The sequence below is a fragment of the Prunus persica genome, chromosome G1, assembly GCF_000346465.2.
Source record: "Prunus persica cultivar Lovell chromosome G1, Prunus_persica_NCBIv2, whole genome shotgun sequence".
NCBI classification, from domain to species: Eukaryota; Viridiplantae; Streptophyta; class Magnoliopsida; order Rosales; family Rosaceae; genus Prunus; species Prunus persica.
This window is the reverse complement of record NC_034009.1, coordinates 46,911,126-46,935,797: the sequence shown is the minus strand read 5'-3', so window position 1 is coordinate 46,935,797 and position 24,672 is coordinate 46,911,126. Positions and strand designations below refer to the sequence as shown.

At 35.3% G+C, this 24,672-nt stretch overlaps 4 protein-coding genes across 4 annotated transcripts; all 4 read left to right on the top strand.

Annotated features, from left to right (window-relative positions):
- Positions 2,093-4,996, top strand: LOC18793387 (DNA-directed RNA polymerase III subunit rpc6). Its single transcript, XM_020555401.1, has 2 exons — positions 2,093-2,341; positions 4,106-4,996. The coding sequence occupies exon 2, from the start codon at positions 4,115-4,117 to the stop codon at positions 4,823-4,825; it is 711 nt and encodes a 236-aa protein (XP_020410990.1). The 5' UTR covers positions 2,093-2,341; positions 4,106-4,114; the 3' UTR covers positions 4,826-4,996.
- Positions 6,169-7,976, top strand: LOC18791215 (serine/threonine-protein kinase-like protein At5g23170). The gene has a single exon (XM_007224318.2). The coding sequence runs from the start codon at positions 6,716-6,718 to the stop codon at positions 7,772-7,774; it is 1,059 nt and encodes a 352-aa protein (XP_007224380.1). The 5' UTR covers positions 6,169-6,715; the 3' UTR covers positions 7,775-7,976.
- LOC18790789 (uncharacterized zinc finger protein At4g06634) lies at positions 9,630-15,330 on the top strand. The gene is made up of 6 exons (XM_007223238.2): positions 9,630-9,974; positions 10,807-10,865; positions 11,993-12,192; positions 13,037-13,126; positions 13,652-13,795; positions 14,483-15,330. The coding sequence occupies exons 1-6, from the start codon at positions 9,889-9,891 to the stop codon at positions 15,026-15,028; spliced, it is 1,125 nt and encodes a 374-aa protein (XP_007223300.1). The 5' UTR covers positions 9,630-9,888; the 3' UTR covers positions 15,029-15,330.
- On the top strand, positions 18,366-21,991 carry LOC18789743 (ubiquitin-like domain-containing CTD phosphatase). The gene is made up of 7 exons (XM_007222433.2): positions 18,366-18,787; positions 18,881-19,025; positions 19,223-19,337; positions 19,424-19,487; positions 20,617-20,782; positions 21,134-21,388; positions 21,757-21,991. The coding sequence occupies exons 1-6, from the start codon at positions 18,501-18,503 to the stop codon at positions 21,377-21,379; spliced, it is 1,023 nt and encodes a 340-aa protein (XP_007222495.1). The 5' UTR covers positions 18,366-18,500; the 3' UTR covers positions 21,380-21,388; positions 21,757-21,991.

The window sequence follows — 24,672 nt, the reverse complement described above, 5'->3', positions numbered from 1 at the left end:
TCCAACCAACAAAAATTGATTTCAATTTATTTAAAGCATGAAATTCCAAAATGGCTGTGTCACAGCTCACAGGCCAAGTCAGAAAATATTGAGGCTCCCTCCCTACCCACTTGGACGACTTTCCTAATTAAGGACATTAAATTATTGGTCTGTTTGCTTCAGATTTTGTGCACCGCTGTCAACCTAAATTTACCGTCTCCCGTCAGACATCATTGAAATTTTCAGTGCTGATCTTCATTTCTTTCTGTTCCCATTAACTTTCCCCTTTTAACCTTTACCCCCTCCACTTACTAACCTTTTCTCTTTGCCAAACAAAGTAAGCGGTAAAAACAACATAAAACGCTGAATCTGCCGCTCAATTTTAAGTCAGAGTCCCGCGTACATGAGAAATTCAAAATTATTATTATTATTTATTTCTAAATAACGAATTTCCCATCAGCTAAATTTTAAAAAGTAATAATTCTCTTTTCCCACCTCCATCATCCCAAAATACTCTCTCTAATTTTTTTTATTTTTTTGAGACATAGCGATATTAGGGCAGTTGAGGTTAAACATATAATCTCGGATGCATGGATAACTACTCTTTAACTACTTTAGCTACAAGTTCCTTATCTTTCTTCTTCCTTATTTCTCTATCGAAAGACCTTCTTTTTTTTTTCTCACTCAAGCGAGTCTCATGCTTGATATTGTGGCAATAGTGAGGGGGAGGCTATGAAAGTCTCCTAACCATGAAAATAATACAAAACTATTAATTATGCATCATGAAGTTGTCTTGTGTATATTAGTTACTATGCTTCGACAGTACAATAAATTCTTAGCTCTAACCACTAGTTATAACATGCAACATATCAAGGAATAAAATCATACTATTTAGTCTATTTGGGCGGGACCATGCATAATTAGAGCCCAACTCATGGGATTGGTAAATGTCTTTTAAAATTAGATAAACAATTATAAAGTTATGAATAACTCGAGTGTAAAATAGAAAGTACATCGCTCTCATACTGTTCAGATTTTTTTTATTTTTAATCAAGCTGCCTGAATGAATTTAAAAAGTCAAAAATTGCTTGCATGAAATGGGGGTTTTTTTTATTTATTTGCATTAAATGTTTTGTTTTTATTTAGATGTCTATGGTAACCCCTACAATTAGGTACATTATTTGTACCTTGCACCATAGTTAGAAACCTTCATGCGTCTCTATCGGCATTGATAGGGCTCCACATGCATATGCGGTACATGCATGTACGGGTGTGCGTAGGACCTTCACCTTCCTAATGTCTAAATCAAATCTATGGCCTACGGGCAAATTTCACTCATGAGATTTCAGAAACATCAATTTTCTGAGGACTCTTTGAATCCGAGTTTTACAATTTTTTATTAGAGCATCTTCTTCAATAGTATATGGTTTGGTGTGCCAATCTCAAAATGTAATTGCTTTCCAATTCAGTTTAGTATCTTGAACTTGCACCCTTAAAGCATGTTAATATTTACGTTTTCAATTTTAATATTTTGGTACCTATTTTGAACGTGTTATTTTATTAAACAATCAATATGAATATATAATTTGTTAAATTCAGAGAGATAGGCCAGCAGCCCACTACTAACAACATTGATATTGTCCCTAATTTAACCACCTACAAAGCTCAATAAGTGTGGGGTTTTATCACAAAAGGCCTCGGTGTCATTAGTAGTATAATCATTTATTATATTTTATATTTTATTTAGTCAAATTTCCGATATGGGGCTCATATTCTTCAACATAATTATAATTTATTTTTTTTCCCTTCATATGAATGTATGGTTTAACATATCTTTAGAATGGTAATGCTACACCATGTTTAACATTGATGACCATCCTTGTTTCCATTCCAAGAACACATATATGACAACCACAAAGGATGCATGGAAAGCTACCCCTCTATGGGACCTAAAGGACTAAACCAAACTGGCCCACTGACGAGCCTAAGCAGGTCCAAGTTAAAGCCCAATCGGCTCGTGAGCAACGGCCATTATTATGCCATTGACTGGCATGTGTATTATTAGTGGTGTTTTACTATTTCACCCTCTTTTAATTAAAATGAATAAAGGTTTTTTTCCCCACAGAAAAGGACATTCCTTAAACTTGTGAAAAAACTGAAAACGCTTTTCATCATTCGCCCCACGCCTCTGCTACACCGTCTGTTTCATCCCTCCGGCGCCGTCGACCTGAACCGTTTCTATCTTTTTCAGTCGCGCGAAGCCATAACCGAAGAGGCGCACAACATCGGTCCGGCGTCACCCCGGCTGGAGGCTCTCATCTCTGCGACTCTCACACTCTATCATCTCTGGCTCGCTACTTTGGTTAGTTTTTCGTTTTTTTTTTCTGGGTACTTTTTGATTTTTGTTTGAATTTTTTTTTTGGTCATTCACTGTGGTCGGTGTAGTTTTTGTTACGAGGCAATCTTGCTTAAGCCCTGTGGTTAATTTCTCTGATTGCTCACCCTCCCTAATTTCCTGCAAAAAAAAGAAAATATGATGGGTAAGAAACAGACTGATTCTCCATAGAAAAGGCAAGTAATATACATCTAATATATGGTTTAATGATTCATAACTGTTGGATTGAGTTCATGTCTTGCCCTTTTGATATGAAACTACTTTTGGTGCTTTCTGTTCGAATTCCTACTTTGCTTTTGGTATACGATTCTCAATTCTAGTTTTCTCTTCCTCTGATTGTCCACCCTTTCTAGTTTCCTGCAAAAGAAAAAAAAACAATTAGATGTGTAAAAAACGGAGCAAATTCATTTGCTATAGCATTCATTAAATGCATCCTGCTTCATAATTGTGTATATGTAAAAAGATATTGACAAAATGGGTCAGGACAGCATTTGTTGCCACTGTTTTGATTTTTCTTCGAGTGACCCCTTTCTAGGTTCAATGAAGTGAGCAATAATGTAACCCTGCTAGTTAAAACAAAGAGACATCTCACTTTTGACAAACTGTATGGGATTCCATCGACACAATTGATAAATCTGTTATGTTCATGCTTGTAATAGAATCTGTTGTGTTCAATAAGTCGATTGATAAATCATTTCCTTGTTGATGAATCTAATGGAATCTGTTGTGTTGTGGTTCAATTGATAAATCAGTCCTTGTTAATGCTTGTGATATGCGATTTGCTTGTTTAAAGCTCAAAAATATGCAGTGGGACTTTGAGTTTATGCAATCGGACTTGTTTGAGGCTGTAATCATACACTTGTAGTTTTTAATATTCTCATTACGTGTTATTTATAAGTTTGTATTTCTTGGCTAGAGAATCAATAAGAAGTGCTTTGGGAATGTAAAAATTTGAAAGATGTTTCTTTCAAGCATTTCCTGGTTTCGAAAATGAATCATGTGGCTTTTCCTGTTTCTTTCTAGCATTTCTTGTTTCTTTCTAGCATTTCTTGTTTTTCTTTTCAAGGGTTGTAATGTATGAGTGGCATCTGTTGAATCTGTTTTGGTATTTATGCCATGTCTTGAATCTTCTTTTGATGCTAGAGGTTTCATTTATTGTCTAAGTGGTAAATTCTAACAAAAGTTTCTTTTTTTCACTTTCAGCATTTTATTTTTAATTTAATAACTTTCAGTAACACTACGATTCATTGATTTTCCTGTTTTCTGACTTGAAAGTGAAAAAAAGAAACTTGGGACTCAGAACACCAGCATTCATTACTTTCTTATATTTCTTACTTGTTCTTAGCAATGAAACACAAAAAACCACTTTTTTCTAGTTTGCATATTGATTGTTTAAAAAAAATAACATCCGTTGTCTTTGGTTGTTAAGAAACAGTCTGAAAAATAAGAAAATCAAATAATGGTAGTGTAGCTGAAGTGAAAAAAGGAACCTTTAGACTCAGAAGAACACTGCCACTCATCAACTTTCCAAGTTTTGACATTTTTTTTACAAAAAACCAAATTCAGTGAAAATTTTGCGTTTTTCTGTTGCAAATTGTTTCCGAAGGATATTAACTTGTTTGAGTGTTTTTGTTTGCTTTCTTTTCCTGTTTCTCTGCCACCAAAAATAGTCTTTCTAATTTAAGTGAATACATTTTTGGATTTTATGTTGTTTTCTTTACCCCTCGACAGAATCATAGGATGAGCAGACCTTCAGCACTCAAACGGAAACAGCCAGACTCTAATTCCCCGTCGGAGTCTTTGACAGAGCACGAGAAAATCGTATATAATGTGATCCGAAGCAAGCAAGATATGGGAATTTGGACACGAGACATGAAGAAGGAAGCGAACCTCCCTGACAATCTGGTTGGCAAATCCATAAAATCACTCCAAGCCAAGAACCTGATAAAAGAGGTTGTAAATGTCCAAAGCAAGGGGAGAAAGCATTATATGGCTTCAGAGTTTGAGCCCTCCAAGGAGTTAACCGGTGGGGATTGGTATTCTAATGGGACCCTCGATAAATATTACATAACCTGTGTAAAAGACGGGTTTGCAAAGATCATATATCAGCTCAAGGTTGCTACCTTGGAGGGAATTTCTGATGAAGTTAAAAAGAGTGGAATATTCAAAACTTCGTTCACAAGACCGCAAATTGAGGAGATTCTGAGGGTTCTGGTTTTGGACAAACGGGTCACGGAGGTGAAGAGCACTGGGATGGGGGAGTTTGCTTCATTTCCAGTTGGGAAAGTTTGCTATAAATCCATAAGCAAGGGAGGTACTAAACGGGAACCCAAAGTAGGGGCCATGGCTTCCATTCCATGTGGAGTTTGTCCGCGGATAAGTCAATGTACGCCAGATGGTATTATTTCCCCAAGGACGTGTGTCTACTTCACCAAATGGTTGGATTTCTGAAATTATTGTATGCAGAGACAATTGTTTGGTATGCTTTTGGAGGTCTTCTTCTTTTGTCCATGTGATGTATGTCTTTTTACCTTGTTTAACAAAGTTATTGGTTTCTGAATCTTTTTGGTTCAACCTATTTTCCTATCTATTTTTTCTGTGCTCAATTATAATGCACTTATCTTTTTAGGGTTTTAATCACAAATAGTCTCTAATGTCTGCGAAATACTTAATTTTACTCTTTTTTTTTTTGTTTTTTAGCAATCAATGTTGTCCTCTATGTTTTTTTTTTGTTTTTTAGCAATCAATGTTGTCCTCTATGTTTTGTCCTGCACACACCGAACCCCCTCCCCTATTGTAGCCACCAGCCCGACCACCATGTGCCGTAATCACCACCCTCTTTCCCTGTCTCCTCCCGATCCAATCACCGACCTAGGTCCCCAACCCCCTCTCTCGTCTCTTCCTCTCTATCTCTATTTCTCTTTATTTTCTCGATGTGCAGGTTTCTTTTTTTAAATTCGAAGTTTTTCCATTTTTTAAAGCTTTTTTATATCATAGATTTGTGAGTGATGTGCGTGACAGAACTTGGAGGACGACATTTATACCTCCAATTAGGGACTGCATGCACATGCTACAATCTCACGCTATTAAAATCGCCCAATCCTAATAGAAAAGTTAGGATAAGTTTATATAGCTAAGAGCATTATTCATGATTCTTGTCTCCGACACATAAGACATGCCTGCTAAAGGCTCTACCATGATTTTATAATCATGCAGCGCCCGTGGATAAAATAAGTTTGACACATCATACATAATAAATAACTCTTACTGCATTCATAATGGAAATTTTTTATGTGCATTAACTTTTTTAATACAAACGATAGTTTAAACTACAACGGGGGTGAAGTTTCCCACACACACTATCAAGGTGCCATAAAGGACATGAAATTATTAGTCTACAAATCAAGTTACTTTTCTACTGGGCTAGACCTCAGTCTACAAATCAAGTTACTTTTCTAGTGGGCTAGACCTCGTTAACTGCGTTAGTTATCTTTTATATCATGTAGCTGTTGTGCACCCATTTCAATCTTTCCTCACTTGTACTGTTCTCTTGGGAAAACCAAGCACCCCTAGTGGATACAGATGATGTAGCAGCACTACTTGAACTGCAAGAAGAGGCTGTGAATGGAGCTTGACTCCAATCTGTCTTTACAAGTCCACCATGGGTCGCTTCTCCTCCATGGAGCATAAGAATTCATTTTTCAATTTTTTTTCTTCAATTTCATTAATTCTTTAAAAATGACAGGTGAAACGAGGAACTTACCCTAAATTTGACAGAAAAATTTGACGGAATTAATGGTAAGGAAGGACTAAAGTGAATAAGAAAAAAAAACCAGGATAATAGATTTGAAAAAAACAAATTTAAGGGTTGAAACAACTTTCGGGTAATATTTCAGGGATCATTGCTACAATTAACTCGATCTAAATTAAATTACAATTGAAAAATAAAAAAGTGTTATAGGGTGGGAGAGGGACCAAACAACCAGGGAAATCAAACCAACCAGCATATCTAATCTAATGGAGCATCATCGATCTCATCCCTGGTCAGAAGCCTTTCGTTGTAGGGTTTTGCTTTTCTCTCAGCACACTGCTACCTTTATCTTTTCTCAATAACTATTTTCTTTCATTTTCTTTTTTGTTTACTATGTGCTTTTTCCTCTTGATGTCCCCCACAGCCTCTTTATTCGCTGGCATCTCCAAAAGCTCTTCCAGTTTTGCTCCTACCCACTCTCACCTACATCAACCTCATCAAACAAATAAAACCCTCATTTCCATTTCCCTCCACATCTCTCCAAACTCATCGAAGTTTAATTTCTTGGTATATTTTTCATCAAGAAGAAAATGGTGGACTTTGATTATGATCAACTTGTGAAGGCAACAGAAAGCTTCTCTCCAACTAAGCTCATTGGCAAAGGAAGCCATGGCATGGTGTACAAAGCCATACTAGTCAACAAACTGGTTGCCATAAAGAAGCCACTTGATCAATATCATGCCCATCAAGTATCACTCCTTAAGCTCGACAATGAGATATGTGTATTGTCTTCTCTACCCGAAAGCCCACATGTTATAAGCCTTCTTGGAACAAGTCATCAAGACTCAAACAAGAACAAGCTCCTTGTCATGGAGTTCATGCCCAATGGCTCTCTCCACGACCTACTTCATGTTGCATCCACACCCCCTCCATGGCCTAAACGTGTGGAAATCGCCATTCGTGTTGCCCGGGCTGTCCAATTTCTTCACCAAGGGGAACCTATGGTGATCCACAGAGACGTCAAGTCGGCAAACATTTTGTTCGATTCAGATTGGAATGCCAAGTTGGCGGACTTTGGACTTGCCGTGCTCTTGCGAGTCGACTCGCCGAGTCACCCGAGTGAACCCGCTGCAGGTACTATTGGATACTTGGACCCTTGTTACACCACTCCTAGCAAACTAAGTACCAAGAATGATGTGTTTAGTTTTGGCGTTGTGTTGTTGGAGATTATAAGTTCAAGGAAAGTCATTGACATCTATAAATCACCAGCTTCAATAGTGGATTGGGCAATTCCATTAATCAAAGAGCAAAGGATAGAACAAATTTGTGATGCAAGGCTAGGGTTGCCCACGTACATGTCAAGCACAATAAGGCACATGTTAAATGTGGCAGCAAGCTGTGTCTCATCAGATGTAGCATGTCGTCCAACAATGATGGACGTTGTTAAGGAGATCGAAAATTGTTTTATCGAACGAGTTAGGTTACCGATTTGGAGTAACATGCTGAGGAGTTTGGTGCCCATGAGGATGAAAAAATTAGCAAAAAGTTTGCAGCAGGCAAAGTGTGCAACAGAACAAAGTGATGCCGATGTTCCAAGTGGGAAGCTATTGTTGTGGCAGGTTTTGGATGATGCTGCAGATATTGGCTGAGTTAACTCATGTGGACTCAGTTGAGTCAGCAACTCGGCCTGGTCAATCAATGGGCAGCATGCCTTTTATTTTTATACTTTTTCTTTTTTCATATATATATATATATAGGACTTTTGGAAAACCTGCAGGGCATGCATTCCAAAGTCCAAATAGAAGATTCCCAGAAATTAGGTGGGCAGAGAATATTACAAAGCTTTTGTTTGATGGGGTGTCATTCGGTGCTGATGCTTATTCTCTGTTTTTCAGTTAATTTATTTCCCATTATATATGGGGTTGTTGATGCTTCTCTCTCTGTGTGTATATATATATATATATATATATATATATATATATATGATGACGGAAGAGAATGTTGACATAACTTTGGAAACCTATGTTTGGCAGCAAGACTTGCACTCAAGTTTCAAATTTTGTGATATTATCAAAACAAAAGTATTTTAATAACAAAAAATGGGAGCTCAGTTAGATAAACACATTTAAGCAAAACATCAATTTGATATAAAACATAAAAACGATCGTACAAGGATTGGGAAGAAACACAAATCCACCCAAGTACAAAATGGTACTTTAACAAAATCAATCTCTAATCAAGACCCTGTCCACTGAGGCCCCCTTACTTGGAGGCCTATGGTTATCACCCTTGGCATTCACCCTTAAGACTGGCCTGATTGTGAACAAGGTCTAAAGCATCGATGGTTTTGGAAATATTGGTAGTTCAAAAATATGGAAATTTTGGGATATTATCAATATCGATAAAAATTAAATAAAAATCACGGAAATTGTAAGAAAAACTTGGAAATTTTTCTTGAAACTTTAGAGGATGTTTATTTAGTCAATTATCTATTACTTAATCACAAAAAATTAGAAGGAAATGTATTGCATGATGGGTTTAACTGATTTAATTTGATTATATAGCAAGCTGACAAATAATGGGAGTGTAGAAAATATGTAGTAATTAATGAAAAAAATATTAAACATACCATAGTCATTTATTTATAATGATTTACTACAATATTTTACACCTTACATTACATGGTAAGATACATGAGTGACTTAGTACCACATAGAGTACCTATAAGGTTCAAATTTGTGTTATTTATACTAATACTTCCTGAGGTTTTTGGTTTTTTCATAAAACTCCTTGAGGTTTTGGAAATTAAAGAACACCTCATGATGTTTTAAATTGTTTTACAAAACTACTCATTTTCATTGATTTTTCATCCAGAGATTGATGATTTTATACAAAAAATTATCCCAATGGCACAGTTGGCCATTGAGATTAGATTGCATATACTTCACTGAGGTTAATTTTATCATCTACATAAGTTTTTTTTTTCTTCAATGAAATTATCAATTTTTGGACAAACAATTAATGAAAAGGAGTTTTGTGAAAATAAATTGAAACCTCAGAGGGTGTTCATGTAATTTTTGAGACCCAAGGGGGGTTTTGTGAAAACACAAGAAACCTTCACAAAACCTCAGGGAGTGTTAGTGTAAATATTCAAAATTTTCATTGCCTTCATCATCTCAATATTATCGATATTATAGCGATATTTTAGCCAAATGTTACTGAAGTGTGAGAGAAATTATCGACGTCGATATTGGTTTTAGATGTATACATGTCTCTGTAGCTGAAGTATCATTATAGTTTTTTTTTTTTTTTTTTTTTTTTGATGAACAAAAGTTTAGGGGGAGATTGTCTACTCTCACCATCAATACTAGGGTCCCACAACCTCAAGCCTAAATGACTAACACTTGGCACCCAACTACCAACTGCCACCGATATAAATTTAAGTATCATTCTAGAAATTCAAAATAAATAAAATACAGAGTTTATGATATGCAAAATAACTATTTCCTTGGTTGATACAATTTTTGTTAAAAACAAAAGAAACAAATTCATGACCAAAGAAAAAGAAACAGACTTTGGGTGAGGCCTCCGGCCGTTGACCCGACCCGGCAAACAGACATGAAGTGATGAACCGACATAGCAAGAGCTGCTCAACCCAAAGCTTTATCTCCTTCGCGATCTCTCTCTAATATCCAAACGCGAATTCTAGCCCTAATTCTGGTCTTGGAATTCAAATAAGGGCGTCGAACAAAAGGAGAACGAGATGGAGACCCAATTCCATCACAATTATTTCGAGAGGCGCCCCATCTTCCGATCCAAGACTCCCGCTGTTAAATGGTTTAAAGAATGGTATCTATTTTTCCTTTTCTTTAATTTTTAATTTGATGTTTTATGAATTATGTTTCTAGGACTCAATTACTGATTTTGTTTGGTCTCCGAGAAAACTTAGATGAACAATAGGAAATACAATCTTTTGAACTTCCTGGGTTGGAATTTTAGTGCAAATACAATTTTCTCACTCTCTGAAAATCACTGCTTCGAGTGTTGTGTTTTATTTTTCTTTTTGTCCTTTTGGTGTCAAATAAATGAAAATAGAGGTGCACTTAGTTTTATGTTTTCAATTTTCTGTCAAACTGAAGCAATGTACTTTCATGGGATTCAATTGTAGTTGTGGATGGTTGCTGAGAAGTGAGAAGGATGGGTTGGGCTATGTCATAATTTGAAAGAAAAGTAGCAATATCTAAGCCAAGATGCTGTTCAATGCTTTGTTTAGCAATTTCAAAACCAAAGTAAACATAAAAGTTCACTCCATGAAATGGGTTCATTATTTGGTTACTGTACAATTTGGGTTTAAATGGCCTAATTTTATGTTTCCCCCTGAGTTTAATGCGTAGGAACTCTCAAAGTAGAAAATCAGTTTATCGAACCCTTTCTTTTTGTTTTTCTGTATAATGATTAAGATCAATTCATTTAGAAGCAAGCTCCCACTGCAGTCCCGTGGGCTTGTATGTCCTGTGATAGTAAGCATTCACCCTCATACCCAAGGCCAAAATTTGAATCCCTCCCCGTTTGACCTCCTTCCGCCAATAAAGAAAGAAATAAATAAAGATTCCAGTTGTGGTTGGTAATTTTGAAGTTTTTATCTTGCATTGGCTAAGAGTTTGATGAAATTTTCTGTTAGGGTTCCCCAAGATGTTGTAGCAACTGGTGGGAAGTGCTCTCTATTGAAATGGGTCACAGGTACATCTTACTTTTTCTTTCCTACCGTGTTCTATAGTGTGCTTCCTCAACGTACTTCTAAGCCACTTTACTTTGCAAGTCATTTTGCGGGAGTTTTGCAAGAGTCAAAATTATTATATAGAATTAATAAGTGTATATGAATATAAAGAAAAAGAAAAAGAAAAGCAAGTTTCTTATCAGAAAAGGAAAAAAGAGACAAACATATGGAATTAGTACGGTCTTTAGTATGATGTGTGCGTTCTGCATGCTAAGCTGTGATTGATCTTATAGAAGTCATGGAAGCTTTCTTGTGTACTCAATTCTTTCTTTTTCTGTAATTGTATATATATATATATATATATATATATATATATATAGTCCTCTTCTATTGAGGGATCCCTCAAATAAAATTATTTGAGGGACACCCTTTAGGGTCCCCTACGAATTTTTTTTCAACGATCGAAACCATCTATTTTTTAAGTCTATATTCATAGATCATCCTTGAAAAAAATTAGACAAATTGGAAACTGTTTCGATATCCAATTGTGTCCTACAAAATCAATGAACATGGTGCTTCAAGAAAGTACTAAAATTTCAATAATTCAATTGAGTGGTCAAATGATATCGGATTCAATCTTTGAATGAGTATCTATAAAAGAGACGGTTTGGATTAGTGAAATACAATACAGAGTGGGCCCTACAATGGTATCCCTCAAATAAGCTAATTTGAGGGATCCCTCAATGGAAGATCTCTGTATATATATATATATATATTACATAATGAGTAGGCCATTAGTACATCAAGGTCATATACTTTCATCATTGTATGCACTAGTACTCATATTCCATTAGTGCTAATGCATCTTCTGTAAGTCAATAATTTGACTTCTAAAGTGTTTTCTGGGTTGTACATTTGTGTTGTCATGTGCCGTATAAAATCTTATAGGTTTTAGTTTCCTGATATGCCATGTGAGTGATGCATTATTTTAATTCAATGTGTTAATTTTACTTTAGGCTTGAGACTTTATGGATCACAAATGAGTTTAGGCTTAAGGGAGTCATCTTGGAATGACATGAAAAGAGAGCTGTTGTTTGTCTTTGTTCTTATGAAGCCTCAGTTTGGCCTGATTTTTTTGTGTTTTTGTTAGCGGATACAATAAAGGCTTTGAAAGAGAAATCAAAAGAAACTGTGGCACCGGAGCCAGAGCCAGAACCAACAACCGAAGTGCTTTTTCTTTGCAGCTATGAAGGCTGTGGGAAGACCTTTATTGATGCTGGTGCTTTGAGGAAGCATTCACACATCCATGGGGAAAGACAATATGTTTGCCACTATGAGGGTTGTGGAAAGGTATTATTTTCAATGTTTATGATGTTTTTCCCAGCCTTTTGCTTTCCTTGTAGTGCCTGTTTACACAGATACAGTAAAGCTATGGAATTGAGATAGAAAGTTACTATCTTGTCAAAAGAAATGGAGAAGATTTATCAGCTTACTAATTTAAATTCAGATGATAAGGTGAATGTTGAAGTTAAATCCCATGCGTTATCATTATTAACTTACTATGAAGGATGTATTTGTTAACTATTTGGTCTAATAACTTTTCTGGTTGGGCTTAAGGAGGTATTTGCTAAGTGGGGTCTACCATTAGTCAATTAACGTGAAGGGAGTATTTATACAGTTTCTTGGTTTATTAACTTATTTCTAGAAGTTGTAAAGTCTTGTGTTGTCCCAAATATGCACTTCCTTATAATTCTTTGTTGAACTGAATCGCTTTAGTTTTAAGTAAGTATATTGGCAAGTAAATCAATGGAACTCAGGGAAAAAGAATTAGTGGTTGGATACCGACTTTCCAATGAAATTTATTTTTTCTTTCTCTTCCTCTCTGGATTTCAGTTTGGTAAAACAAAAAAACAAGAAGAAAGTATTTTGTAAGTAGTTGGCCTGTAACTTTTTTTTATATTCTGTAACTTGTAAAGTCTTGTGCTGTCCCAAATATGCAATCCCCATAGTTCCTCATCACACTATAGTGTTACTTTAAATTAAGGTATAGTGGTAAGTAAACCAATGGAATTTCGGGGGAAAAGGGGAAAAGGGGAAAAGGGAAAAGAAAAATCAATGGATGGATACTGATCTTCCAGCAAAATTTCTAATATCTTGCTTAGTAATCAGAAAAATAATATTGTGAATGTTGCAGAAATTTTTGGATAGTTCAAAGTTGAAAAGACACTTTCTTATTCATACTGGGGAGAGAGATTATCGGTGTAACTTTGAAGGCTGTGGTAAGGTATCATCTTTTCCATTATTAAAAACAGTTTTTCCTTGCTGTTTTCTTTCTTTGTTCTCCTGGCATCTAATGTTGAATTTGTGATGGTTGGTTGTACGTTTCCCCCCACAAAATATGATCAATATTGTTCGTCTAAAAATGCAGTATGCGTCTGTCTCACCTTCCCTTTTCAGAATGAATCAAGTATATCTAATATAGGCTTGACTAGATCCTACGAGCCTCCTTCACAACCTTCAATGCTAGATTTTAAAATTTTTTTGAAATGGAAAAAAAAGTGAAATTTATAGGATCAGCAAAACAGAATATGGTCATGAATTACAGTTATGGGCATCCTTAATGAAGGCTTCTTAAGATAATGATTACTGTCATACAAGTAATCAAATATTACACATCCAATTAAGAAAATAAATCCCACTATCACCTGAGCTTTTTGGGCTTAATATATTCCTTTATTTGTTGGTGTGTGTGACATGTAGAACTTTTTATTTTTTGTGTTGTCATTAATTTCAAATCTCACATCTGCAGGCCTTCTCCCTGGATTTCAACCTTAGGTCTCACATGAAAACACATTCGCAAGAGAACTATCATATTTGTCCATACCCAGACTGTGGAAAGAGATATGCTCATGAATACAAGCTTAAAAACCACATTTCGTCTCACCATGAGAAGGTTGGTAATACTTCCCCACTTTTATTGTTTAGGAAATATTTTGCCGTTATTTTCTTCATTTTTTTTGTCTTTCTTATACTGAATATAGTGCTAGTAATATGGAATTTTTTTTTGCCCAAATTCATTTAGGCTGTATGAGGGATTTATATAGAAATTTTTACATTTAATTTGCTTAAAATGTTGAAAGAAATATAAAAATATAGTTTTGATACTCTTTGTAATAGATGGAAATAGATTCAAATTATTTTGAGAGTGAATTTGAAGTAGCACATCTTTGTCAAATGGTTGGAATTCATCCTGTTTAGAAACTTGACATGTGTTTTTTTTTTTCAAATCTAATTATCTTCTTCTAGATTCAAATTATTTTGAGAGTGAATTTGAAGTAGCACATCTTTGTCAAATGGTTGGAATTCATCCTGTTTAGAAACTTGACATGTGCTTTTATTTTTCAAATCTAATTATCTTCTTCTAGATTCACCAGTCCAAATCAAAAGCTTATGTTGGTTTTGATACAGAAGATTAGAATTTTTGAATTCATAGGCATGGGACGGTCCTTACTCCTTACTAATAGAAATATCTGAAAATAGGGCCAAACTGTCTGCCTTCTATTTGGTCACTCATACTTTGCTAGACTTAAATAACATAGGAAGTATGACTTGATTCTCAATGTTACTGTTAATTTTACAGAGTGTGATGGTGGACGTGCCAAAATATGCTACCCCACCTGCAGAGAAGCAAATCAAAACTCCCAAGCCTCCCGCAGGGGGTTATGGCTCTGCATCATCTGATCGCCCTTATGCTTGTCCTTATGAAGGGTGTGAAAAGGCCTACATCCATGAATACAAGCTTAAACTACATCTCAGGAGAGAGCATCCTGGCCATATGTCCGATGAGAATGCGGAGAATGCGCCTAATAATGCTGACAATGAGATGGATGAAGCCAGTGATCAAGATGCCTATGCTGGAAAACGTGTGAATGGCAAAAGCCAGAAACAAAACAGGCCCAAACCAAACTTAAAGTTCCCGCCTGCAAAAGTTGTTCAGCGTAAAGGCGCAACTCCATCTCCTGCCACGATGAACACAATGAAAAAGCCCTGGCCCGTCAAAGATGAAGTAGTTTACGAGGAAGAAGATAGTGAAGAGACTGAGGAGGACCGCGACAATGTTGAGGATGGTTGGAGGTACGGTGAAAACAATGACGATGATGATGAAGAAACAGAGGATGAAGACTAGATATACATGGAGGCACTTTTATTTTTATTTTTCCTTTTTCTCTTGATGGACATGGAGGCACTTTGTATGTAACCCATCTACTGCCATTTCTTTTTGTTATTTTACCTTTGGAATGGACAATGCAGTTAGGCATTTATACCACTTTCCAGCCTTTATTTTTTTATCAGTACCATTTTTTAGTAAAGCAAAATGAAAGTTCAACCAAAAAAAAGAAAGAAAAAAAAGAATAGATGAATGGGAGGAAAAAGGACCACTGTAGTAGTATTGAGTTGTATTGTTTTCACTAATTGTGATTTACACTATTCTTATCGAAGGTTTATGCATTGCTGGAAAAATTGAATATGCATTGGACCTTTTCTATGTTTTATCATCAAAAGGACTTATGGTACTTATTCAACAAATGGTGGAGAGGGGTTTCTCTGCAGATGCGTCAACTACCGAATTGATCGTTGATTTTGTTGCCATTGATGAAAGAAACATTGTGAAGTTTATTTTAAACTGAGCTTATAGTTAGAGCAGAGTGTAGTAATTACCTAGTATTTGTGAGGGAATTGTTCCTCGTACCATCACTTATGCCACTCTTATGGACGGTATAAGAGAAAGTCTTCTCATACACATATTAAAAGTTGTTTTTCCCTTCCACTTGTTCACTTTTAAATTGGAGATTTTCCTGTTAATATATGATTTTTTTTTTTTTTGATAGCACACGTTCGATTTTATATTTACTTTTATTTCATCAATTGTTCAAACTTAACTTCTTATATTAATAGAATATGAATTTTTATGTCTCTTGCATGCGTAAGGAGAGGCTAGTATAGTTTAAGTATTTAATTTACTAAAAAAATTTACTCAAGAGTTCAATTTACAATTATAGTTAATTTAGGAGCAAAATCGCATATTATAGCCTTCGCAAGTTGTAACATTAACAAAAAGGCCAAAAGTCACTTTTGGTCTCTATAGTTTGGCACTTCAACCACTTTTGATCCTATAGTTTCAATTCCGTCAATTTTGTCACTGTAGTTTCGTATTTATAGCAATTCAAGGGCATGTTAGTATTCATGTCAATTTCTCAAGGGACAATTTCGTCAACCCAAAATCTTTGAGAGTAAAAGCTTTTTTGAAATAATTCTCATTTCATATTAGGGCTCGAAATTCAACAGCTAATCCCAATTTTTGAAGACCCCTAAACCCCAAATGACCAATTTCAAGCCCTAATATGAAATTATGGGAGTTTTAGAAGAGCTTTTATGCTCAAGGATTTTGGGTTGACGAAATTGCCCCTTGCATCGTCAAAAAAATTGACAGGAATACTAAATTGTCCTTGAATTGTTACAAATATGAAACTATATGGTCAAAATTAACGGAATTGAAACTACATGGTAAAAAATGGTTGAAGTATCAAATTATAGGGACCAAAAGTGACTTTTAGCCTAAAAAATATATATCAATATTTGGATTGGGCTCTAAATTTAGGGGGTGTATTCAATTAGGATTCTAGAGCGTTTAAAAAGATTTTGTTTAAGTGCCAGCTTTCATAGAATTTGATGAAACTTTATAATTCGTATAGAACTTGATAGATTTTCAGAAGATTTCTGTATAATTTTTTAATAAAACTTTCTTAAGCTTTCATAGAACTTGATAGGCTTTTATTCCAGACGTATGTAGACAATATATTTCATTTTATCCCATCCTTGTCATTTAAAGAAAAAAACTTGAATTTTTTTAATTAAATTTGTTTTTGTTATTCAAAGCAAAAACAAAAAGTATTTGTTTGCGATGGAAGAACATATGCACAGTTCAAAATGAAAAGAATAAGAAGCAAAGTACCTATTTGACCAATGAATGCTGTGTCAACTAGAGAAGCAATTGGATCGGCTGTCAAAGCCAGTGCTGCAAGCAATGCATCGATGCTATTTCTAATCCAAGTTTGTCCAAATAAAAAACAAACCTGCCCAAAGAAAAGAGAATCCAAGCATTGGTTGTCCAAATTGCAATAAAAAATATTTGAATAATGGCTCTTGCAGACAAAGACCACATAAATTCTGAATTGGTCTAGCTTGAATAATAAGGTTAGATTAGCCGATGGATGAGAGTAAAAGCTTTGTTGCTTATCGAAAATGTATGCCATTGCTTGTCTGCTAAATTCAATAGAACCTTTTAACTATCAATGATGTCAATGTATATAGTAACATTGCTGTATATAAAAAAGATGAAATAAAATTTTAAACAACATGAAATAAAAAAATTAAATTCATAACATATTTTCCTTCAAGGACGAATGACGAAGATTGAACAACTCAACTTCATTTGCAGGTGCACGACCTTGACCACCAAACTCTTGGAGATGATATCGAACACCTCGAAATGGAGCCAAAAATTAGCGTTGATTTTTATTATGTCAATCACAAATACAGTATAAAAAATATACAAAAACTGTGCATTAGCAACCATAGATCCTAACAGACATGACATATGTTGAATACAAACATGAATGATGTAGAACAAATGGTTGAATGGATTGAAGAAGAATTGGAGTGAAGAATGGAAAAAGGACTTAGTATGAATTTACAGATTTGGTGTCCGAACTCCGATTGGGATGTATGATACCTTTTTGAAAAGGGAACGATGCCACAAGTTGAATTTTTGGATTTTTGTTTTTTTTTAATATTCATCTATATTTGTCTCAGTTTTTTTGTTCGATTATAGAAAGGTTGTCAATTATTTCAATTTTTTATCTAGCGATTCAATGAACAACAAGTAGTAATAAGCATAAACCCTAGTAAAAAAGCAAGTAGTAACAAGCATAAATCCTAGTAACAAGCATAAACCCTAACCCCAACCTATAACCTAATAACAATAAAAACACGATGAAGAAAAAATCATGAAAAAAGAAAACCCAACGAGGTATTGATCAAAGAAAAAATAGAGAGCATACCTTCACAGATGGAGGAAGGAGGCTGTTCGTCTTCGCAGAGAGAAAAGCTAGGGCAAGAGAAAAATGTCTGATGAAATACTTGGAGGGGAGGTTGGATTTATTTTAGTCTTTGTTATTTATAACTCTCCCCTTAAAACCTATGAAAATTTATCACTTAATGAAATCCTTCCAAATATATGACCTTTCGAATACACCTAGATTTGATTCAACTTTTTTATAATCCAAATTGAATACACCCATATTTGAATGGACTTTTTAAAAGTTCATATAAGTCTGAATTGAATACACCCAAACTTGTAAAACCTCTTTTAAAGTTTGTATAAATCCAAATTGAATACACCTGAATTTTTAAAATCTTTTTAAACGCTTTATAATCCTAATTGAATACACCCCCTTGATTCTAAGAAAATGAAAATGAGCACAAAATAAGAATCAGAATATAAAATAGGTGGCTTCTCCTGAAGTCTAAACCTCAACGAGAAAGAGAGACACACATACACACACAGATTGAGATAGTAAGCAGTTGTTTTTTGCGCAATGGCAATGGCAATGGCAGGAGTAGGTGTAGGCTCAACCTCAACGACGTCGTTGCCGGAGGAGGAGATAACACTGACAGTGAAGTGGAGCGGGAAGGAGTATACGGTTCGCGTATGCGGGGACGACACGGTGGGCGAGCTCAAGCGCCGAATCTGCCAAGCCACCGACGTCTTGCCCAAACGTCAAAAGCTTCTCTACCCAAAAATCCTCCCTTCAAAGCTCGCCGACGACGCCGTTTTGCTCTCCTCTGTCCCCTTCAAGTCCTCCCTCAAAATGACCATGATTGGGTCTGCTCTCGCTCTCACATTTCTCTATTATGTTCTTTCTGTATGATTTTATGCACACCAAGTGTTTGATAATTTGTTGCTGAATTAAATTAGTACTACGGAGGATGACATTATAGTGGATCAAGTGGAGTCTCCAGACATTGTTGATGATTTTGAGCTTCCCCAAGATGAGGCTGTTGAAATTAAAGATAAACATGGCAATAAGCAGAAGTTGAGGAGGCGTATAAGTCAGTACAAGGTTAGCTATTTCTATTTATTTTTGTACTTCAGTAAGTGCTGTTATTTTATTTGGTCGTTTCTGCTTCAAATTCAAATTTATTTGTGTGCAAATCGGTTTGCTTAGGAAAACGAAACAAACAAATAAACTAGGTAAACAGTTACCCAATTTCAGATGAATATATGGTGTTTTTTTTCCTTCTTTGCATTGGATTATAGATTGAACTTCGGAATCCATGCCGGGAAGGAAAGAAACTGCTTGTGCTGGATATTGATTATACTCTATTTGATCACCGGTCCCCAGCAGAGAACCCACTTCAGCTTATGCGGCCTTGTGAGTATATTCGTCATAGCAAGTTTCTACATTTCAAGAGTCTCCATGTGTCTCTCATTTAACATTCCCACACCGTATTTTTGTAGTTCTTCATGAGTTTCTTGCAGCTGCCTATGCTGAATACGATATCATGATATGGTCTGCAACCAGGTAAGTTGTCGATTTGAAATTCCATTGCTATCTCAATTCTATAAAAAGGCACAGGTAGTGATGGATTAATCAAAATTTCTATACAATTTCTACTGGTAAAGAATTTGCGACACGTATATGTCCCTTATTTTTTTCCCATGTTTGTAAGTGTTATGCTAATTTGCTAACTAGGAGATTGTTGCATAACATTGGAAGTGAAATAGTTGGTTATTTGCTGATATTTTACTATCCTTTCTTTTGTTTTTTATGTATTGTTGATCATTATCAATTCCAAATCCTGTGAGAAGCCTCCCATTACAGTCACTTGCATATAGATTTTTGTGGTTCATTTGAAGCAACTAAACCGCTTGATTTCAGCAAGTATACCAATAAATTCCTTCATCCAAATTGAACTGTTTTGGCAGCACAAGACTTATTTTATCGATGGATACAAATAAAGTTATAAATTCAACATCAAAATGACATTGGTTCCTGTCACTCTTGTTGAATGAATTACTCCTTTCTCTTTCTATTCCTTTATGTTCTTTGACATAATTTTCTTTGAAATGGATATTTTATTCTGGAAAACAATGGCCTCTATATCTGGCTAAATGCAATGATAGTGCTCAGATGATAAATACCTTGATAAATAAGAATGATCAAAATAGTGGATGAAATCTAATTTGTTATCTCAACCTTTCTATCATGTTATCTTGCTAGACTGTGAATTAGGCATTAGAAATGTGTCAAGAGGTCTGCCAGATATGTTTGTGTCTATGCGTGTATGAATTTGAGAGAAGTCATTTATGTTGGTGAGACTAATGAGTTTGAGAGAGTTCCTTTAAATTGCTTTTCAGTACTCAAGCGTCACCTCTTCTTGCATGTGAATGGACTCTTACAAAACACTTAAGGCTTTGTTTTTTTCCCTTAGATACAAAGGAATTAATATGAACTGATAAAAAATTGCTTTAGTCTTTTTTTTCCCTCTCAGTTTAAATGTAAGGTTATATCTGGAAGCTTAAGTATACAAACAAATAAAGGCTTCAAACTGCTTGCTATTGGTAGATTACAGGGAATTTGAATGAATAATGAATAGATTTATAATCTGTTCATTTAATTTTAATGATATATATATATTTCCTTTCTACAGCATGAAATGGGTTGAATTGAAGATGGCTGAGCTTGGTGTACTCAGCAACCCCAACTACAAAATCACAGCTCTTCTAGACCATTTAGCAATGATCACAGTTCAATCAGAAACTCGTGGGATCTTTGATTGCAAGCCGTTAGGCTTGATCTGGGCTCAATTCCCTGAGGTATGGAACTATGGATTTATTAATTATCTCCTTTTGCTCTTTTTCTTGTTTCCTTTTTTGTACTTCTGAGTGATGTTGAGAGTTTGCTAACTCCTTTGCATAACATATGAAGACACAATACCATCATTTATAATTTGCCCATTACAAGTTGTAAGGGGATTTTTTATTTATTTATTTTTTCTAGATGGATTGCCATCATTTTCAGGCACAGTAATGAATTTTGTCTTTTTATCAATAGCATTTATTTGGAGATGGATAACAGTTCCTATGCATTGTATAGAAGTATTTTGATCTTCTTCTGCTGTCTAACGATCAGTTTGTTGATGACTAGTGGTTTCTTGTTGTGTTCAGTTCTACAGTTCAAAAAACACTATAATGTTTGATGATCTGCGAAGGAATTTTGTGATGAACCCTCAAAATGGCTTAACCATCAAGCCATTCAAGAGGGCTCATTCTAGCCGAGACAGTGATCAGGAGCTTAGGAAACTCACAACATACTTGCTTGCCATTGCGGAACTTGATGACTTGAGCACCCTTGATCATAATAACTGGCAGTCATTTAGTGAGGACAATGTCAAAAGACGTCGGCATCAATGATCTTTAGAGGTAACATCATTTTATATATTTTTCCTAATCAAACTGTTCTCTTGATAATTAAAAATTAAAAATTATGTAACTGTTCTTTTATCCTAAATATATTTACAATTGTGTTAGTCTGTCTTCTCCCCATGTTCAATAGTGTGAGATTAGACCCTTTTCACAAGTTAATTGTCTTATTTATTTTTGGGATCCATAACTGGTCCAGTTGATCCTCATGGAAACTGTCAGTTTGGTTGGTTCATGACGAGCCTGAATACATCTTAAATGTGATTCCTTTTAAATTCTTGCAATTTCTTTGTTCTTGGATCATCATATTTGTAATGTTTCAAAGCAATATGATGTTTCACGTCTAAATATTTCTTCTTTCATTTCAGGGTTGCCAGTATTTGCTTCCTCTTCTCAGTGATGAGCTGAGTAACTTGAAGCCTTTCATGGGATCATATGTAACTGATACTCACAGTTTCCAGATTTGTATAAATATCTTCTTAAATGTTAGAGCATATAGTTTGTGCTTGAAGGGCACTGTGTTTAATATTTAAACCTATATTTCGCCCACCTAGCTTTTATGTTATCTATCTAAAATCTAATTATGCTTATTTTCCTTCAATTTGAAGTTGAAAATTGCTTCTGTACAGGCTTTTAAAAAAAAAAAAAAAAAAAATTGAAGTTGGCGAACCAAAAATAAAAACAAAAGTAAAATCATTTTCTTTTAAAAAACAAAAGTTAGCTCTGTATGTCTGTAGCATAATTTATAATGCCAAATGCGAATTCTAAATTACACTTTGGGCAATTATTTTTCTTCTCATGTTTGAGTTGTTTGGGCTTTTGAGCCCTTAGTTTCACAAAAGAAAACAAAAAATTGAATTGAAAATGTTGAAGTTTAATGGTTGGATTGAACCCCAACTTGAGTCTCTCATCCATACCCCTTATTGTAGCCTTTCCACAACACCTTCTCTACCCATCCCACTTTGATTTAGTAACATTAGTGAATTAGGAAGACATTGTGGCGGCTAAAAAACTTCACGATTTTCAACGCTTGCATTGTAGTCGAGCTTAAAACAAAGTCGTTCTCGACCTAAATTTATTCATAGGATTGCTACTTACATAGAAATTATTGTATTGTAATCGAATACGTTCAAAGTTAAGATTTTCTATTGTTACGGTATATTATCAATGAGTAATCATTTACCGCACGTTAATTTACTAGGAATGAAAGAAGTCATGAATCAGGGAACTTAAGAATTAAGGAATTGGAATTGGATCAACTAGTTGATCTACATCCTTGTTTTTAGGGTATTGGATTAGGATTTTAACCTCAAATTCACATAATTTTTTATTGGGTAAATTACTCAAATGGTCCTCAAATTTGTACTCGATTTACATTTTGGTCCCTCAATTAAATTATTCGTTCACATGACCATTAACTATATATTAATCGCTCTATTAATCATACCGTCTAATTTTCTATTAAATTAAACCAAATTTTAGGGTAAATACGGCTTTTCATAATTAACAAATAAAATAGGGTTAAAATAAATACAAAATTAGAACATAATTGAAGAAAAAGAGGAAAAAAATCATGAGACCCAAACCCCTTCCCTTCGATTTCTTCTCCCCCATTCCCCACAGACGTCTCCATATGGGCATAAATTCCCAAAACCCTCGTAGCAATTTCGGTGTCTTGGCCGAAGAACCGGTACTTGTAACCCACTTCCACCATCAAAAGGACATCTGGGTACCTCTTCTTGAGGTCCACCACTTGCTGCTCCAAAGGCGTGAACTTGGAAGGTGGGTTGGAAGAAGGAGAAGGTTCTAGAACGTCAGATGATGGTTCTAAAAGCTTATGGAGGAATTTTTGGTGGAGGGGATTGGGTGTGGTGGGTATAGAGTTGTGGGTGTGGAGAAAGAGTTTGGGTAGTTTGGATGGTTTGGGAGATGAGGAGGTGAGGTGGGATGAGAGGAGAGTGCACTTGGAGGGTGAGAAATTGACAGTGGCTCTGATTTTGGGAGGTGGGGTTGGCGGGTGATAAGGTGGGGAGGAGGGTGGTGGGTGGTTATCTCTAAACAACAAAGGGAAATCAAGGGGGAGAGGGAGAGGGTCTGGGTGGTTGTTGAGTTGGAGTTTTTGGTTCGTTGGGAGGGGGTTTGTGGAAGATTTTTTTCTTATCTTTTTCTGTAGTTGCTGGCTCGGGTGGAGGGTGAGGAGGAGCTAGGGTTCTGGGTTCATAGGGCCTGGGGTGGAGGGTGGTTGTTGGATGGGTTTGGGTGGAGAGTGGTTGTGGGATAGGCTTGGGGGTTGGAGTTTGAGGGTGGTGGTCATGGGGGAATGGAGAGCGAGAGAGAGAGAGAGAGAGAGAGAGTTTTTATTTCATTTTTCAGTATTTATTTATTTTTATCGTATGAAATGACCAATTTGCCCTCATATTTAACAGCAACATTGACAGAATGATAGGACCAATGGAGAAATTAATATATAGTTAATGGACCATTTGAACGAATAATTTAATTGATGGATCAAAATGTAAATCGGGTACAAATTTGAGGACCATTTGAGTAATTTACCCTTTTATTATTATTCTATGTAGTAAACGCTAGGAATTGAAATAATTCTAATACTCATGTGTTAGTAGACACAGGGAATCATGAATTTGAATAATTCAAATATTCATTCATGATAAGTAAACATGCTATAACACGTGAACGAATTATATCACGCGACCATATTTTAATACCACACTATAATTAATCCAACATAAGTAATAAAACACGAGTAGAAGATTTTATTCTTACAAGGGAGTTAGATTGACATTATTTAATCATGCTTTATCATTATCATCTTTGGCCACGTTCCATCATTATGATACTTTTCGTGAATATTTCTTTTCTGGGCTGATTTCCTTCTTCAGTAAGTATTATTATTTTTTATGTATAAAAATATGCACAAGGACGTAAAATTTCCAATAGTGTCTCAATTAGGGTAAATTACTCAAATGGCCCTCAAACTTATACGCGATTTACATTTTGGTCCATAAATTAAATTATTAGTCCAAATGGTACATAAACTCTATTTTAATCGCTCATTTGATCCAACCATTACATTCTGTCAATGTTGCTGTTAAATATGAGGGCAAATTAGTCATTTTGTATGTTAAAAATAAATAATTACTGAAAAAGAAATAAAAACTCTCCCTGTCTCTCTCTCCCCATTCCCCCATGGCCACCACTCTCAAGCTCCAACCCCCAAACCCATCCCACAACCACTCTCCACCCAAACCCATCTAACAACCACC